General features: G+C 49.4%; 1 protein-coding gene across 9 annotated transcripts in view; it reads left to right on the forward strand.

Moving 5' to 3' along the window:
• Positions 1–19,602, forward strand: part of Sarm (sterile alpha and armadillo motif) — a 130,120-nt gene that overhangs the window by 85,125 nt on the left and 25,393 nt on the right. For 2 of the 9 annotated variants that reach the window (XR_012991148.1, XM_076304706.1), the window contains exons 1-2: positions 7,415–7,608; positions 9,820–10,086. The exons of 6 other annotated variants lie outside the window; for them this stretch is intronic. Coding sequence is in view for 1 of the 3 variants with exons in the window: in XM_076304706.1 (XP_076160821.1) it covers positions 9,991–10,086 (96 nt within the window). In the remaining 2 variants the exon portion in view is untranslated. Of the gene's footprint in view, positions 1–7,414; positions 7,609–9,819; positions 10,087–19,602 lie in introns of those variants that run through there. One more of the 9 variants, XR_012991149.1, reaches the window with a different exon arrangement.

Consider the following 19,602-nt stretch of genomic DNA (forward strand, 5'->3'; position numbering starts at 1 on the left):
GATGGTACTGTAACGAGTTGCGTCGATAATCGCACTTTGAGTTGCACCGATAGCCTTACGTTGAGTTGCACAAATACTCGTACGAGTTGCACCGGCGGTGGTACGTCGAGTTGCACCGATAGTCGCGTATCGAATTGTAGAAATACTCGTACGAGTTGCAACGATAGTCGTACGTCGAGTTGCACGGATAGTCGCGCGTCGAGTTGCACAAATACCCGTACGAGTTGCAATAATAGTCGTACGGCAACACTGTACTATTATTCAACAGAGTCGTCGCGTGCGCCAAGTTGCACAATCCGGCGCATTTTGTAATTAAAAATACTCGTAACAATTGCGCGACAATTGTAACAATCGCGCGCAGTTCGACTTATTTATCGTTAATGGTTCCCACCTGAGTATTCTTCGCTAACGTATCGAATCATTCGATTATTTTTGCATTGAAAAATCCTTACGCGGACCTTGACAAGATCCTCGGTCTTCACCTCGAATATTTACCACTCCGAAAATAGAAAAGTGTGCGCGAAATATCGTTTCTTTCGAAATTGTCGAACAGTGTGTATATTTTTATCCGGGCTCGAGCGTGTCGCGCGACAAACATCCAGAGGAATTCCAAGCGGACGAGCTTCCCTTTAAAATTAATCAAGAATTTAGGGTACGAACGTCCCGTAGCCCCAAATACGAGTCGGCGACAGGGTTCGTCGATCTCTGTCTTGGTTAACGAGGAGAAAATGTCGACCGACTGCGCGCATTATGCGTTCGCGATAACGCACAATGCGATATAGAAGCACGTGGCTTGGTATCGTAACGTACGACCTTGAACTTCCTCCTCGAATGATTCACGACTCGTCCATTCATCCGGCGGTTCGTTCATGCGCCGCGCGCTCGAGCGCGCTTACGCGGAAACGTTGTCAGAAAATGTGCAAAAACATTCTCTCGTTTCCAGACCGCTTGGAAATACGATGAATGTTTTCCAACGATTTTCCAGCGATCTGGTACGCAGGTTTCGCGAACCGATCGGTCAAAATTGGTATCGATCGTTCGACGTTCGGTATTCGAAACGGGAAGGTTGGTTCGTCCGATTCGAATTTCTCCCTCGACGTAGCGATTTTTCGTTCGGTCTCCGTATCTACTCGAGACGAGGTTAGAAACAGCGAGTGGGCTTGCGCAATAAAACGTCGAACGAAACGAATAAAATATATATCTCTCCCGACCTCGTTCGCGAGGCTCGATCGTTCACCGAAGAAATGTTTGTAAATCTGTCGTTTTCGCGGAACCCGTTGCCGCGCGAATCGTGAAAAATAACCGGCGCGATTAGGAACGAGTACGATCGAGTGCTCGTAACCCGTCATTTGATTCATTCGCGTCCTACTGGTCGATGACTAACGCGGCATCGATTCTTTTCTCTCTCGTCGTGTGGTAATCGATTCGAGTTTTTCTACAAGGCGGGTGTGGCGCGATCTGAAATGAATTTTCAGAGCGGCAGATAAGAGCGTGTAAGCCGAACGAAGGTGAATCACCGATCTTCCACGGAGCTGTCTCTTCGTTTGCTCTTCCCTCCAGCTCGAAACGCGTCTCGCGTGCCGCGTGCCTCGTGACTCATCGATCCGGACTCTCGTACACGATGATGATCACCTGCGTGCTCGATTCGACACGAGGCGAGAACCGAACGGTCGAAACTCGAGATGAATTTGGGTCGATCGCGTGGTCGTTGCATTTGAAAAATCGTTGTACCATCCGTTCGCTTTCGACTCGTTCGATGGCCGCGAGGTCGTTGCAACGCGTGCGTTGAACGCCCACGAGCGTTCTACGCGCGTACGAAACAAACGAGACCACCGGATTTCCGCGCGTGGTTCGCGCGATTCGATTCTTGGCATCGTCGCGTATCGATCCTCGAATAAAATCGATCGATCTTCTCGTCGAACAATTTTAATCTCCGATGGTGTATTATTTTCATCGAACGGTGAGTCATCCAATTGATACAATTCGTTGGTAATTCAGACCCTCCCCCGTTCGCGTTCGTTGTTCTTTATCTTCGATCGTTTACGCATCGGTTTGCGCGATCGTTCGGTCGGTGATCGCGCTCGGTCTCGAATTTCCGAGAATCGAGGACGAAAAAGAGCGAAACTGGTGGGACGTCGAGCGATAAACACGCGACGAGATTGAATGAACGGGAGGATGCGCCCGGATGGTATTTCTGACAGTTACGTCACTTCGTTATATTCGACGGTCATTGAGGAAGCCCGCTGGAAGACGAACAATCTCTTTCTGCGTAAGATGCCATAAATAGTGGGACGATAAAAAGGCTGCCTCGTTTCCATGCACGTTTCGCGGTGTTCTTATCGAGCTCCGGAGAAAACCACGTGTCTTGAGTGGCTCGATAACGGGCGTGAATCATCCTCGAGGCTCGCCGCTGTCGTGAGAAAAGAATTCGACGGAACACGTACGGAGACTGGTTTCGCCAAAATGGAGCGTGTCGCGACTAGAAACACAGTTCGCTCCGAGTCAAAACAACGTTCACGGTCGATCGAGATTGCCCCGAGACTTTCGACGCGATCCCCGAATATCAACGATCGATATTCCTGGGAAAATTTAATGGAAATTCGACGATCGATTGCCAATCTCGAACTATTTTTATTTTCTATTTCAAATCTTGAAAATAATCGTGAATCGCAAACGCGAGCGGAAAAAATAATTCTCCGTACGGTAGAAATGCTTTTATTTTCGTTCGTGAAGATTGTTTGGCTACCGCGACGAACGGTTGCGTAAACTTTAATTCACGGGAAAAGAAAGCAAGCAAGTGCGCGATTAAGTCACAGATTGCGAACGAATAATTTCTTCGAGCGCGTTCTTAGATATCGAAAGAAGCGAGATAGAGGGAAAAAGAAAAGAAAAGAAGAAACTATTTTCCTATCGTTCTACGAATCGCGAAGATTACCGATGTTAATGGTGATTCTAATCTCGGTCGACGGGAGATCGATTCCGCGAAATCGGGTCGAACGATCAGACTACTCGGCGCTGACAGTTGCGGAAGGCTCGTCACGCGTCTCGTGAAATACGTTATCGGTCTTCCTGTTTCGTGAAACCGCGATGCGTCACGACTTTCTAATCCTCGGGCTACCGTGGCTCTTCGTCGCGCCTTGTCGTCGAACTTTATTCGGGCGTAGCTTTCTAAACTCGTTTCAAGCGATAAATTCTTTCGCGGCCGGGATTTCCCGAAAAAGTTTCTTCGGGGAACGAGCAGGTTGCCCGTACCTCGTGAAAACGATAACGACCGAGCCTACGTGGGATTCTCGCTGGAAGTGTCGTCCGAACGTAAACAAAACGAAAGATAAAAAAATATCTCGGTAAAGCTTTTCTGCTCGCGAGAGACGCGACGGTGCAAGAAAGAATATCACGATCGAGCAACGGGGAAAAAGAGAGGATCTCGAAGGGAAATAGCTTCCTCGCCGGTTTCCGTAATTAAGTGGAACTCGATTAGTCTCGAGATAAACACCGGCCCCGTTAAGTTCGTTAATTCGGGTTTAAGTGTAGTTGCAGGGCTGCATCGACCGTTCGATTGAAGTGTATCTCGATTTAGACGCGGCGAGGGCAACGTGCACCTAGGAAGTAGATTTTCGAGCCGACGATGACGCGCGATGGTTAATTTGATCTTTTGAGAGGGCTTCGATTGCACGGCCGGGGTTTACTGCGTTTCATTAGGCCCGTTATTGCGTTCGTAGGCTCGAATCGTAGTGCACCGTTCGGAACGAGATCGATCCCACGCGGTGGCTCGCGATCAAAGATCGAACGTGGAAACGACTCGAAACTCGTAAAAATCGTCGTGGATTCTGTTCGCGGATACACGGATCGCGTCGAGGGAGAAGAAAATTTCGTTTCGACGATCGAATTTAATACGATACGTACGGTAGGGAAACTCGAAGATTATTTCAACGACGCATCGAAAGAGCACAATGAGAATTTTAAACGGACGAATGTAAAATTCCTCGGAGCACGAGGCTCGATAAGCAGGTAAAGAGAAGCGTGTATCCTCTTATAGAGCGTTCCGAGTTATGCCTGGCATCCTAATAGAGGAAGCCCGCGATCTTTGGATCGACTCGCAAGGTTCGACGCACCAGCCGCTATGCGAAACATTCGACCCAATCGAACCCGAGCATATTCTAATCTTAAGCCTTTTAATCTTCACTCACTCTCGTGCGTTATTTACGACGCCATTAGCCCCGGTAAGATCGACCGAGGCATCGGTTCAACGCGGAGAATTTCATTATCGTAATATTTCGAGAGGAGAACGATCTCTGTGCAGATCTCTTGGCAAGCGAAATCGTTCTAACGACAGGTGAATGTATTGTCGGTGACGCAACCGGACATTCCAGTTTGGAAAATATTAGTTGGAATTATGGTAATTGTAGCTATTAAACGATAGAGATCTTATCGTTGCAAGGGGTTCGATATTGGAACGATTTACGATTCGCCTGTCCGCGAACGACGGGAAAGAAAAAGAAATCGGACAAATCCAAGGAGATTTCGAATCGAGACGAATTTTTCTCTTGTCGGTTGCACGGTATTGTGCGAGCATTGTTTCCAACGTTTTCATCGCGCACATTTGCGCGAATACATTCGCTTGGCGCATTCCTACACGTGTTACACCGCAACGATTCGAATTAATTTTACGTATTCTCCTCGAGGAGGAAAGGATCGGGAAAAAAATAAAAAATGAAATCGTGGTTGGTCGTAAATCGTCGCGGTATATTTACCTCGAGTAGAACGTATTTTCGACCTCGATCGAGAAGCAATTTCGCTCGACATCGATGGATTCGAGACGCGACGACGATCCACGAGGATAGTGAACGGAACATCGAGATCCGATGGAGTCGCGATCCGAGAAATTACCGCGATTCGCGGAACAATCGAAACGGAAACCCAACGATCTCGTTTCCCGGTAATCGATTCCAGAATTCGTTCGATGGACCGAGTTTCTCGAAGCGTACGCAAAAACTGGTCGAACAACGTTTACGAGTTCCGAGCAACGGCGCCAGTCGTGACATCCTTGACTCGAACGTGAGTCACTTCGAGCGAGTTGCGTCACTCGTGACACCTAATCGTCCTTCTCGAGTCCAAGTTCAGGGCTCCTCTCGCGGTTTCCTCGAAAGGTCGATCCGTGCTCGCAAGTGGGCCGAGTTTCATCGGAGTCAAGTTCCTGCACCTGCGTGCGCGCATCTTGTCGGTTTACAATACCTGAACCGATAACCAGCGACGATAATAAATTACCTCTTCCGTTCGAGCAAAGACACAGGTTCGTTCGACCCAACCCGGACGAAAAACGAAAACTTTGATAACCGATTTCAGTGTTCGAACGAGAATCCCTTCGGTCGCATACCACCGGGTATTTAAGAGTTTTCTTTCCCCGGTCAGGTAGTCCAAAGGCCCTTCTTCTCGTTGATCGGAAGATAACGAACAAAAACTTACCTAGCAACCACCTCTACCGAAGGGTTCGACGCGAAACCACCGGACCTCTCGTGGTATTCGAATCACAGTGTACGGGGGACTCTAAAATCATGGTCCACCGTAGAGAAACATTCTTCCGACTCTGACAAACTTTCCGACCGAAATCAACGAAAAGTTTGCTCTTGGATCGTCTTTATCGGCCAAGTTCGACGCAATTGCATCGAGGAAGAGATGTCACTTGCTTCGGTCGGGGAAAACTTTGATTCCGCGTTGTTCTCGCGACCGAGGCCGTGTTCGGTGTAAAAAAAACCGAGACCTCGTTCGTTTCGACACGGTTCACGGACACTGAACGTCTCCCGGTACCGCGAAAACTCGCGAACGTAGCGATCACGAAGCGAGAGACGACGTCTCGATTCGCGAAACTCGTTTAGGTCTCGCGACGATTGAATAAAAGGGGGAGCGCTCACGAGGTGGCTCTTATAAATAAATTTGACCCTCGTGGTTCGCGGTAAGGATGTCAATTAGATTCCTCGCCGCGTACGTTGCACATCGTGCATCCCTCGGTGCACTCGACCCGCTCGATTCACGCTCATAGTACGCTCCGCGATTACGTCACCGCCCAATGAATGGACCGGCGACTGCTCGTCCCGCGGATCGAGCCGGCCTCTGAATGGCCGACGAAACTTTCAACGGAATCGAACATCGAATTTACTACGATCCGGGAGGAATCACCAACGAGGAATATTCTCGAAAAACGATCGCTCTTGAAATCAAAACAACCGACACCATCTTACGAATTACGTCTTACTGATTACGTCTGTCGAATTATAATGTTACGTCTACGTCCAATGTCAATTACCGGGGGAAATTACAAACGAGGAATATTCTCGAAAAATGATCGTCCTTGAAATCGAAACAACCGTTACCATCTTACGAATTATCGTTTGCGTTTAATGTCAATTATCGGGAGGAATTGCCAACGAGAAATACTCTCGAAAAATGATCGTCCTTGAAATCAAAGCAATCGTCACCATCTTACGAATTATCGTTTGCGTTTAATGTGAATTACCAGGAGGAATTACCAACGAGAAATATTCTCGAAAAACGATCGCCCTTAAAATCAAAACAACCGTCACGATCTTCTCAATTATCGTCTACGTCCAATGTCAACTTATCCGCGATGGTTTTCGATAAATGATCCTCTTCGTGATAATGATAATATATTCTCCGTTTGCACGTCGACGGAAGATTCCCCGTGTCCACGATTTTGTACGCTGATACTCGACACACGCGACGATCGAATCTCGGCCTCGTTCGGTTCGTAGTAACTTCTCTATCTCGACACACGTGTCACAATCGGGCTTCGATAGAGTCGAAAGAGTATTTCATCCGCGTTCGTTAGGTCGCTCCGTTCGAAGATGCGAAACGGTTCGCTTCGTCGAAAAAGAATCGATCGTCGCGCCTAGGTCGAGGGCGTTTTTACCGAAAACGGTAGGCTGGTCGCGAAAGGAATTTCTCCCGAGGAGAGAAGGTTCGATCGACGTTGCTCGCGACGCCCACTCGAGTATTCAGGGCGCGGCGATGTTCGGGAAACTTCTCGGAAGAAACATCCTCTGGAACGCGTGTCGAGCTTTCCGGAGAACGGTCGTTCGTGTTTCCTCCTCCCGATCGGGTCCCCCTCTGTCGGGGGTACGATGAATCACCGGTTCCTCGGAAGTGGCTGCCGCCTGTTACCTAGTCGCGGGACCGATTAGGCGATCCCCTCCACCTGTTTAACCTTCTCCCGCTCGGTCGTCGATCGGCTGGTCCCGCCAGCTGATCATCGGGCACCTCCGCGGCGGTGGTGGTGGCGCGCGCGCTCCGCGAGCTCGATGCACGCGCCGTGTCCCCCTGATAGCGACCAAAGCCGTGATAACGGGTATTTCTACCGACGAGGGATCGAGCGAGTCGGTAGTCTTTCGTCGCGACTCGCGGCGTGCGATCCGAGCCTCCGAACCGTATACGAGACCGCGGTGTGTACTGTGCGCAGCAACCCAACGATCTCTCTTTCCCTCCGTCTGGTCGATTTATCTCTCGCTAGTGAACGCGACGACTCGTGCCGACTCGTGACTCAGTCCACTCGCCTACGTACCGACCAAACCAGTTGTCCGATCCAAGTGAAGTACGGTGAGAATCTCCGATACCGAGCCAATCGAGCGATATTTACACCGTGCTAACGACGACGACGAGCTTCTTTCGCTGTTCGGGACCGGGAGTTCGGTGCACTTTACGAAAACGGACTTTCGTTCGGGAGGGAACCACCGAGATTGTTAACGAGCCACGAATCTCGAGTGTTTCTCCACGCGGGGAGTAAACTCGAACCCGAAATCTTCTACCCGAGATCGATCTGGATCGAACGAGACCCTTGAATTTTTCGCGCTAGAAATGCGTCACCTTGGAATCCTCCGATGTCTCGATTTTTCTCCAAGCGAGAGATTCAAACACCTCGGAACTTTTTTCGACGTATTATCGAAACGCCTCGAAAGTTCGATATCGTTTTCAACCATCTCTCGTCGGAAAATTCAAATTCCAGAGGACTCGTATCGACGAAGCGCGGTTTGAAAAGTTCGGTAAAATAGTGGAATCTTTGGAAAAGAAGGGTCCCGAAATGAGCGTAAAGTTTGGTGTACCGTCGGGGCGCAGGCGCAGGCGCATCGGTAAACACTCGGGTTGCGCGAGGTTTTCGGTCGCGTTGGTTGTGTAAGAGGCACGCGTTCGAAATTAACAGGCGTCTGGCACTTCCGCGTGGCCGACTGCATAGAAATGCAGCGGCGGGGACGCGTCTCGAAGCCGGCTAGATCGTAAGCACCGGTTGCATTCCACGGTATAAACGTTCGCCGGCCGCGTGCTCGGTGCGTGACTTCCCGCCGGAAACGGACGTTTCGATTTCCTTTGGCGGGTCGTCGATGCACGCCAAAATCGGACGTCCACGGTATCGAAAATATACCCAGACCGCCTTATCGCGGAGCCTCCTTCGGCGAATATTATCGGCTGATAACGTCGTCGGAGATAAAAACGTTTTAAGTGTCACCGTCTCTCCCGCTCGTTCCGCGAAATTCGCGGCGAAACATCGGTGAAAATTCGCGACGCGGTACGCTTCCGAGAACGAGCGGTTCGCGACGCGTTCGAGGAAGAACGCGCGGATCCTTTCGTTAACGTCCCGCGTTGTCGAAACGCTGTCTTCTCGAGAGGTTCGTTTCGTTTACGATGCTGCACTCGAGATTCTTTCGAATTCCGTTGTCGCGGAACGCTCCCACTCGAGCTGTACCCGGTTTACGATCGAAATTGTTTCTTTCGCGCTCGTAAATTCGCGACGTTTACGCCCAGTCGAGTCTCTTCTCTCGAGATGTTCGGGTCGAACGATCGTTTCCGTGTCCGATGATCTTTTCCCGCTCACCGAATTCCGATCGCAAAATATTTATATTTCGAGGAGTCGTTCCCCGTGGACGGTTAGTTTTCTTTCGTACCGAAGAAATTCTCGAGAAACCGCGAACGGGTGTACGTGGAAGATTCGAGAGCGTTGAATAGTTTTTCTCGGCGAGAAAAGAAATATACAAAGTACGGGTGAAAAGAATTCGGAGCTCCGAACCGGGTGGGGCCTTCGAGGCATAGATACGACTTTTCCTCGGAGACGTTCGCGTTGCTCGAAAAATTGTTTGCAGCGTGTCTAGAAAACAGCAGAGCGGCTCGATTGTTTGCGAACGGAGAAACGGAGAGCGTTCGGGCGCGTTTGCGCGCATCGTCGGAATTCCTTCGGCGGAAAACACCTCGTGTTTGAACAGCTGTTGCGCGGAGGGTAGTTGTCATTGGGAAGCGCAGATAGCAGACTCGACGAACGCAATCTGTCGATCGGTATCGACGCTCCTCACGTAAAATTCTTATCTCGGCGTAATTTCCACTCGTCGGGACCACTTCCGACCCGCTCCTACTTTCGATACGAGCCCCCTCGTCCCGTGTTTTTTCCGGCCCCCCCCCGGAAACGAATCGTCGGTGCCTCGTCGATAACCGTGTTTATTTTCAATCCCGAACGAAAGTCTCGTTTCCTGTACAACGAAAGAACGATCGATCTCGCCGGTGAATGAAACTTCGTATCGTCGTGAATCGCGGAACCGTTCGCGATTATTTGCCCTCAACGACTTTCCTCTCCCGACGCGAGCGGAGAAACGGATAACGCGAAAGAAAATTTATTGCACGGTTACGTAAACTCGTAATCTTTCGACAATTTCGATGAAATTCGTTCCGCGCGACTTATCGACGAGACAGAAATTTCCGCGGGCAAATATTTACGAACGGTATCGGACGTGAATTTTAATGTTTGTTGTTTCGTCGCGTCCTCAGAGAACGATCGGTGAACAAAATAATCGAACGATCGTACCGAGACGGTGTCTCGCGCGATTCCACGTGTCTCGCGATCTTCGAAGAATCCGCGTAAACGAGACCGCGGTGAAAACGATTATCGAGTCCCTCGTAATCGCACCGCCGGTGTTTCCAGCGAAGGAAGCTTTATGAATGAGCGTCGACAGAGGATTGAACATGCTGCACAAGCATGGAGAACGAACCCAGAGCAGTTTGCTGCACAAGGGCAGAGGCGCCTTCCTGAAATCCGTAAGTAACGATCACCGATCGAGACCGAGCGCGCGAAAACTCCGCGAAACTTTGCGAACAAGCGAGCGAGACGGGAACACGTCTCGTTATCGAGATAATAAAATGCGACGCGTTCGCGTAATTACGCATATTATCGCGATGACTCTTTCAACGAACATACAAAGTGACATCATACCACGATTCGAGTAGGTGTGTTCGAAGAAATTCGAAATTTTACACGTTAACCTCGCGAGAGGTTAATTTTGCCAATTAACCGTCCAGGTCGGTCGACGGTCGGTTTCCCAGGGAAATATTTTCGGGTTGATCCATCGTTTGCGATTCTTCGTTCCTTAAACGACTTTTGCGCGAGAAAGTGGACAATTTCGAAAAAATTCAACGCTATAGACGCGACACAGTTCCCCAGTGGACTCGAATATCAATTCGTAAATAAACAAGGTCCGATACGTTGCACCTTGTCGACAAGTGGGAGCGATTGTTCGCTGGAGAACAACGCGGGCCTCTTTATCGATCGTTCGTCCCTGTCGCGCGCGTTCTCACCCTTGTTACGATCGCTCGAGATCGTAAGATCGTCCGCGGTGCAGTCGCGCGAGTTATCGCGGTTGCCATTCCGTGGGTTTTACTCGTCTCTCCGTTATCTGTCGGGTTATCTTTGGTATTCGCGGCGAAACGAGAGTAACGGAAAAAATTTGACGGGAAAAAAGATGGTTAACGATCGGTGGGGTTATCTCGCGGATCGCGAGCTTCGATAAGGAACGGATGTTGGGTTGGTGTTGTTCGGTGATTGAGAACCTCTGCGGTAGACCGGAGCGTGGCGTGGCGCGTCGCGGCGTGGCGCGAAGAGGCGAGGCGAGGCGCGGCGCGGCGTGGCACGCCGTCTAATCACAACGTCACGCGCGCGTCGTATGCGTCACCGTTTCGGTCACAAACGAGATTCGCGCTCGCGGGTATCCTATCGGGACAATCAAAGCATACGCGCGCGTCACGATCCGTTACAACGGCGGTGACATCATCGTGCTAAAACTACGCGCGATGTCACACACGCAGGCGCGCGCTAGCGAGCAAACGAGCGAGCGAGCAAGCTCGGCCACGCGACGTGGTATTATCGAGCTCCCCTCGCCGAGTCTCTGGGAATCAATGTCACACGGTTGGTCGTGCACATGCACGTTCTTGTACAGACACGCGCGCTAAACGGAGAGGTCAGGTTTTCCAACTTCGTCGGGATGACTAATCGTTGTGTTTACCGTCGCGATGACTTCTGCCTTTGCTCGCGCGAGCGAGCGAGCGAGCGACCGAGCGACCGAGCGAGCGCGCGCGCACGATTGTGATCGGAATAGCGAAACCGAGATCGTTATTCGGATTACGTGCGGGGACGCAGCCGCGCGATTCTCGGTCGAAGGTGAATGAAATCGTGTCCGTCATCCCGTTGAATTAAATGCACGCGGCGATCGGAGCCGGGAGTATAGTTGTAACCGGGATTACGTAATTTGGTGTTGCAGCCGTAGCGTCATAGTGTTTAATACCAGGCAGTGATTCAGTGTTTAGAGAACGACCGATTCGCGAGCCGAGGATACGTCTAGCCTCGATCGTCTCGAACGGAGTCTCTCGTTTCTACACGGAAAACGAACGGAATACATTTTTATCGCGATGAACGCCGATCTGGGAATATTTAGATCCCTAAGAGCGAATAAAATAAAGATAGCGAATTATTGAAATTGTAACTTCGCTTCAGGGGATCGCTAGGTGCTCCTCCCGGATAACCGAAACGATCTCGTCCTCGGTTCACGGAAACCTACTCCCCTCTGCCGGTGTGTTTGTTTACACAACACGTAGCCAGTCACCCGAACCGTGGCGTCGTCCAACGGATGAGAATATCCCTCTGTGTTGCTTTCGAGTCACCCACGCTCGTCGTCGCACTGGCTCGAAAGTCAAGGTAATGGACGATCGAAAGACTCCGTTCGAAAACGCTCGTCCCACGCGGAACAAAGTTCGGGCGTTGATTTCGGGTCTGTTGTTCCTCGCTCGGTTAGCTACCAAAGAACACATCGAACGTTACCTGTGTCCAGGTGTCGGTTACGCGGAAGTTGCAACAATTGAGGATCGAAGGACCACGATTCGAGTACGCTCTCGAACGACTGGAGCGTGGATTCAGCTTCGGTTTCTTTCCGGCGCGGTTTCTCTTTCCGCGTGCGTTCCGCGCCTCTATTCCGACACGGTGACGCGAATCGTCTTCGAACGGTCGCGAACGGGTTAAGAAACCGCTTCTCGGTAGCGATTCGTCTCGTGCCGGTTCTTTGGCTACCGTGTCGGTCTTTCTTGGAATTCGTCGATTCGCTTCGCGTGTGCTCGACATACCTTCGAATTCGCGAACACGAGACCCCTCCCTCCCTCCCTCCCTCCCTCCCTCGACTCTTACGCAATCGAGGCTCTTGATTGGACGCGGTGTAGCGACGATTAAGGGGACCCCGTAACCCTCGTTCGTGAAACGATGCTCCTGCCGCGCCCGCGTGGGACAATAACACGGACAATTTGCGAAACAAATTATTATTAACCGTTTCCAATGCAGGAGCTTCTTTGCTAACGGAAACCGACGAGAAAATCCTTTAACCCTTTGCATTCGAAGCTTTTCCGCTACCGGAAACTAGCACCTAGATGAAATCCTTCGAATCGTGGAATTAATTCCAAACGGAGCATTTTCGTTTCGACGTTTCGTATACGTACGTTTACATCTTACGAGAAAGGAGTAATTGAATTTTAATTGAAATTCCAAACCACGATTTGGTTTTCCGAATTGGAGAAAGTACACCGAATTGAGTGGCGATCGAGGATCTCTTTTCGAGTGGAAAGGGTTAAGTGGTAAAATTAATCTGGAATGGAACATTTTTATATACTTTGCATACCAATTCAATTCCAATTTGAATTTCAAACAATGAAGTCTTCCTGGATCGAAAACAGTACACTGAATTAGGTGGCGACCCAGGATCTCCTCTCGAGTCCAAAGGATTAACCTTGGAACAAACTTTAAATCTTCGGTGTCTTCGCTCTTTTTGCACCGGGTGACTCTGGAAACTAGCACGAGCCATACTTTAGAGCAAAGGAATCGCGAATCGATTTACCATCTCTTGTAAATCTTCAGTTCCCATCGAACGATACTGCGCGTTTAATTTTCTTCGAGGACAGAGACGGAGCTGGGAAAATATTCAACGATAAGGATCGCGTTTGTTCGCTGCGCGAAGTACACTCGACTTCATCTCCAACGACCCAGATACTTCATTGTGACGTTAAATTGACGTTGGGAACGTCCCGAATACCAAACTACAGCAGAGTTGTCCGCGTTCGTTTATCCTCGAGGGAATTAATTCGATTTTTCGAGTACTTTCCAAGAATCGATCACTTCGCGAAACGAAGTATCCCAGTGGATAGTTTTCAATCGTCTACGGGTTCTTCGCGTGGTCTACCGTGGAAAATTCGCCGCTTTCGATCGAGAAATAGTTACGCGTCACCTGTAAAGGTACCTGTACCGATCACCTGCGTCCCAAAAATAAACGAACGCGCGTTACGATCGAAGGCCGATCAATTAAGATTCATTAGCTCCCGACTCCGACTCCGACTCCGACTCCGACGACCTTGCAGCAGCAATTCATTCGGCTAATTAATTTAGGTAGTCCTCTCGATCCCCCTTGATCGCGAGCCCGTTGCCAAACAACCGGCGTCGATTTGCAACGCGCCGCCTAATGAGACTTAATCGCCGCATTCCTCTTGCCGTTCCTTTACATAAGCCGAGAACGTACGAGCGCACCGAGCCGCCACTGGCCGAACGCCATAAACTCGATATATACGAGCGACGAGTATGGCGGCCCGGCTATTTTCCTTCCTTCTTTTTCTCTTTTTTTTTTTGCGCAACATTCGATGTCTTAATCGGGCCGCTTGACTTTTTCGTTTGGCCGCCGCCGCCGCGCGGGAGAAGCTTTCGAAAAAGTCAACTCGACCAGGCTTCGAGTGGAGCCAATAACGTTAATCGACGAATTGGAGCGTGGAACGTTTCGATTATTTCGCGATCCCTTGGAATTTTAACTACGACCGGGGAATCGCGTATTAGTAGCCCGTAATTATCGCTTTTAATTACGCACGATTAACGAGCCAATAAGGTAAATAACCGTTGAAAGAGGCGCGTCGGGGAAAACCGTTCGAAATCCATGCGAGTTATCGACCTTGGACGCTCGTACAAAGATGCACTTTTTCTTTTTTTTTTTGGGTTGTTCTGGATGTAATTGGATCGACTTAAAGCATATTTCTGTATCGTTGCCGCGAAAGTGCGTGCATCGCGTACGCAACTCGCACAAGTACGGTACACCGAGATCGGAGTACAGAGGTATTCGAGACTATTTAAATGCGTTTTACGACTCGCATCCCGATGCAGTCGCGCGGAACACCCTAGATATACCAGATGATCGATCTCTTCTTAACGGTAGACTTCGATCGAACATTGGTCTTCGAGAGTGATCTTTTTATTTGCTTTTCGACAGGATTACCGCTACGGAGGTATCCGAGACAATTTAAACGCGTTTTACGACTCGTGTCGTAAGTTTTTAACGGTATAGTTTCGTGTATAGTTTTTTAACGGTAGCTTCGACTACCGAATATTCCTCTTTGAACAATTCTTTTTTTATTTTCTTCCGGGCAGGTATTTTATTGGTCCTCCCAGTTATTCGTTCTAATTTCTCCGCGCGACTGTTCGCGCTTGCAAACAACTGTTTCGAAGTTCTCGTCGCGTGAAAGTGTCGTGAAACCGGTCCGCTAGTAGAGGTTTCGGTAACTCCCGGATCGAAAGTGGCTTCTATCTCGTCGTCGACGAATCGTTACCTAGAAATACTCTTCGAGTCCGCTCGATCGATTCGTTGACTCTCGAAGCGACGCGTGTACGATAACCGGCGAGTACCTACTGCCCGCGGCTGCAAAGATTACCTTCGAGATCGAGAACAACGAACAAAAGACGAACAACTTTTCATTCGCGGTTTCGCAACGGCTCTCGGTCCACGAGATACCGAATAGTCTCCAAGTTGTGACCTCTTTCGAAAATCTCCGCTTGTTCCGAAAGCTACTTTTTTTCTTTGTTTACTAATAAACGTTCGTCGAAAGTGTCCCCTGGTTACATCACACGCGTGTATTTTTATTCCTTCGCGTCCGCGGAGCGATACCAACCGCGATAACGATTCCAGCTCCGAGATTAGAAACAACGCTACGAATTTATCGGGAATTCCGCGAAACCGACTTTATCGTATCGTTATCGATCCCGTAGATCAGCGATCCGGATTGGTAAATCTTTTCGAGTGGCTGAAATAACGCGAATTCCCACGAAACGGTGTCGTTCTGACAAAAATCTTCCGAAATTTTCGCCAATTTGTTTCTGCGAAGAACAAAGGAATCTCACGTGCTCGGTTAAATTCGACCTTGACCTTCGAGTTTCCTCGATAGAGGCGTTCGTACGTCGAAACGGAAAATTCGAAAAAAAAAAAAATTAACGCGAAACATTCGTGTCTGAACGTTCCGAAAGAACTGAATTGTTATTCCGTTAATTCTCATCCACGCAAATGCTTTTACGTGGATGTTTCGCCATTGTGCAACGATCGGGAATTCCAATTCTTATTTTTCTTCTCGAGCGTTGAACGAGAAGTTCCGTTATCGGTGTAAATTTGCTTCGGCGAGCGTACTCGCGGCGATTCGGTTTTCGCGCCGCGTGGAATTCCTTCGTTCCGTGGGCTTATCTCGCGTTTCAATGCCACGACGAGTCGTCAAGGAATTCTCCTCGCGGTGTCTCGGCTAGGCGAGAGAGAAATAAAGAGAAAGAGAGGAGGAACGAGAGAGAGAGAGAGAGAGAGCGTTCCTTTATGCGTGCGTAGAACCGGAGGAACGTGTTTCGTTCGGGACTCGCGGAGAGGAGTCCTTTGTTCGAGCGGATACGAGCGTGTCGCGGCGCGCACGCCTCCTTCCAACTAATTGCGAGCAACCGCTAACGCTCGAATTCGTGGATTTCCGTAGAATTCACCGTGAATTTCACGGGAAAGAAACCAAAAGCTTTGCGTCCGTTTCTAAAAAATTGCTCCGAAAATCGTTTCGGTTCTTTCGTTTTCTCGATCGAATTTAATTTCAATTTGTTCGATAACTATCGCGAAATTCGAGCACCGTGCTTACGGAGTATCGAAATGGTCTCTTATATAATCCATTAATTTCGTACCATTGGCTCTACGAAGAAATCGGCGTGCAAATGAAACTTGTAAATGGAAAACCGATTGGAGCTCGCGATCGAATAAGGGCGAATCGTTCAACGAACTGTAGAAAAATTTACGGAAACTCCCTCTCGTTCGAATCGTGGCTTACCCGAGATAATAGGTTCGGTGAATTATTCGGTTCGGTGAATTGTATCACGATCCGTATTATTCGGTTAGGCAGCTCGAATCGATTCTTTGTGCCGTCCGAAATCCGGCTGTAACGCGCGCAGCGTCTTCGGACCGTCAAGGCTTATGAACACGGCTTTATACGCACATATACACGCGACTTTATACAACGACAGTGTCACGAGGAGACGTCTCCGAATCGCCTCTTTGTGTCTGGCGAGAGCCAAGACGCCTACAGCTGTCTGCCAATGCTCTCGGCGATAGAGTCTCTTGCCTGCTCGAAGACAAACGGAAGGATAAGGAAATTATTTCCAGCTCCGGAACCACTCGAGCCCGGTCCTTCGCGGGAAGCGTCCTTTATCGACCGTTTAACTTCAAATTCCGTCTATACTCCAACGCCCGGTGAATTTCACCGGGAACTTTATCGATATTGCTCGAATATCGTTTCGAAAATAACGGAACACTTGTCAGCGGAAAAGAAACGGTTCAACTTTGAATTCGTAATTCTCTCCGTTTCCTTTGTGCAATTTTAAATCAACGAACGGAACATTTGTTCTTGAAAAGAATCTTTGTCGCTCCGGCACGGTGAATCTTTCCAAAAAGTGTTCCAATACCCGTCAAGAAGGTTCTAGGATCATCTCGATCAATTTTTCAGGTAGAACACCGACTTGTCGGCTCAGCCTCGGTGATCAGAGACAGTGTACCGTTGGAAGCTGACACAACAATGGTCCTGAAAGGTACCACGCGGTTCGTTCCTACGACAAAGCCATTGTCCAGGTAGCGACTCGTACGTTGCGAAGTGGGGATGAGAATTCTGAGGGATCTTTTCATAATTCTCTCAAGGATACCTACGAGATGTTTAAATATCGTTTCAATAGTCTCTACCGAGTTCTCGAATCGAAACTCGGGCGATTCAGACTCCAAAGCGATCGATCCTCGCGATGAAAATTCTTACAGATCTTTTCATAATTCTCTCAAGGATACCTAAGAGATGTTTAAACATCGTTTCAATAGTCTCTACTATTTCTCGAATCGAAACTCGGTCGATTCAGACTCCAAAGCGATCGATACTCGCGATGAAAATCGCGCTTCTCCGTAGACGTTTCGTTCTCCTCGGGAAATCCAATCTTCAAACGGTCCTAAGGGAAATCACTCGGCGCGATCCTCGGCATTGAGGAAACTGTAACAACGCGTTTACGGCGCCGTTTACGACTCTATAAATCAAGTGGCGCCAAAGTGCGCCGGATCGCTACTCGTTCCACCGACGAACGAACGAACGAACGAACGAACGAACGAAAGGAACGAACGGCTGAAAAGAAGCCACGATGGGATATTATTTGGTCGCTGACCTATCAAGGCGGCCTGCCGCACCTACCTTATCTATTGCTCTTTTTCGAATGCCCCTCTTTATCGAGTCGAACACCCCTCCTACCATCTACCCCCACCCCGTAACCGCTCGCTGTTTTCTCTCCTTTTTGCTCGGTTGTGGTGCGTTTCGTCTCTTCGTCGGTTGCGTTTCGACGTCTGGAAACTTCTCACTTTTCCGTTTCGTCTCGGTCAGCACGTGCACACGGGACTCGAGGACACCCGGTACACTTTCGCCAAAATTCCACGGGACTGTCGGGCGTGCTTCTCGAATTTTCTTCGGGCACCTCGTTAGACCGCATTCCAGCCTTTGTGTCCCTCTTTTCCGTCCGCCAGATGCTCGTCGATGCTTCCGTCGTGATCGAGCATGATTTAACGGGTCCTCGGGTTTCGACTGTGACAGCAGAAGGCGACACACCGATCGACCATGGGGAAGAAAGGAGCCGGTTGCACAACGATTTGGTACTCGAACGAGAAGGGGGACATTCCGAGAGTCCGTTGCCTGGAAAAAACCCGGGAATCTCTTTTTAGTTGCGTTTTCGATGCAACCGTCGGGAATCTGCGACGATTCCGTGCGTATCTTTTTACGAGCATTTTCGCGAAACCTTGAACATTTCGTAATCTTACGACGTGTACCCATTAAAGGTGCGCGGTTCCGTTTGTCGTTACGAGACCACGACACCAGACTCGTTCAACGCTACATACGAGTATACCATCGCGATGGCTGAAAATCCTGGCCTAAATTCTTCGACGTGCTTCGCGTTGCATCCTCGACGATAGATAAGGACGAACCTGCATTCTTTCGAACCGTAAATCCGTCAAGGGCTCTCGCGTCTCTGGGACACGTTCGTTCTATAGATTCACCGAAGATAGTCGACGGTAAAGGCGTCAACGATGCTCGAAAAGGGAGATCAATTTTATTTTCCCTATTCGCTGGACGATAATTTTCCTTACGAAAATATCTTACCACTGTCCTGTAACGAATGGAAATTTTGTACAATTATTTGTATACGTACGCGCTACAAATGAATTACGTCGTGTGCGTATTTATCGCGAGCGAGACCAGTTATCTTGTCTTCGGCCATTGAGAAAGGCTCGGTTAACGAGCCAACAACTGTATTTACCATTTTTCTAATCTGGCACAGTAACGAGTTCGCCCCGTTTAGGAAATAAATTTTCATCAGACGGGCAAACTAGCGGTACGCGTGTCTATCGATAGTTCTCGTACCGATTGACATCGGTATTCGAGGAAGACGACCCGTAAAATCGATTTTTCGATCCCATTAACCGCGCGCCGTCTCCCCCGCCCTGTTTAAGGGGAACGTACATAAACTGGGACAACGATAACTCGATTCTCGGAACGGCAGCGGTAAAAACGCGGTATTTTTTGCCTTCCGTCAGTCCGTACCGCGGGTAAAAACACTTTCCTTCCTTCGAACGCCGCAGACAAGTTTTTTTTCAATCGTAAAAGTTTCGAGTGACCGACGGGACCATTACAATCCACACGTCCCACTCGTTTTTCCCACGTAACCTTCCATTCATAAAACAGCGCCCTCTGGTTTCGTACGAAAATGGAATCCGGACGAATCGGCGCCGCGTTCGTCGAGTTCAACGTTGACGATACGGTGTTTCTTTGGAACGCGCGCATCGTCTACGACAACACGGGGGCTTCTTTGCGAGTTTTCGAGGTTATCGAGAAATCCGAAGAGAAACCTTCCGTCGCGAGACTCGAGAGGAGCAGGAATGCGCGTATCGATGT

The sequence above is a fragment of the Ptiloglossa arizonensis genome, chromosome 2 (genome assembly GCF_051014685.1).
Source record: "Ptiloglossa arizonensis isolate GNS036 chromosome 2, iyPtiAriz1_principal, whole genome shotgun sequence".
NCBI lineage: Eukaryota > Metazoa > Arthropoda > Insecta > Hymenoptera > Colletidae > Ptiloglossa > Ptiloglossa arizonensis.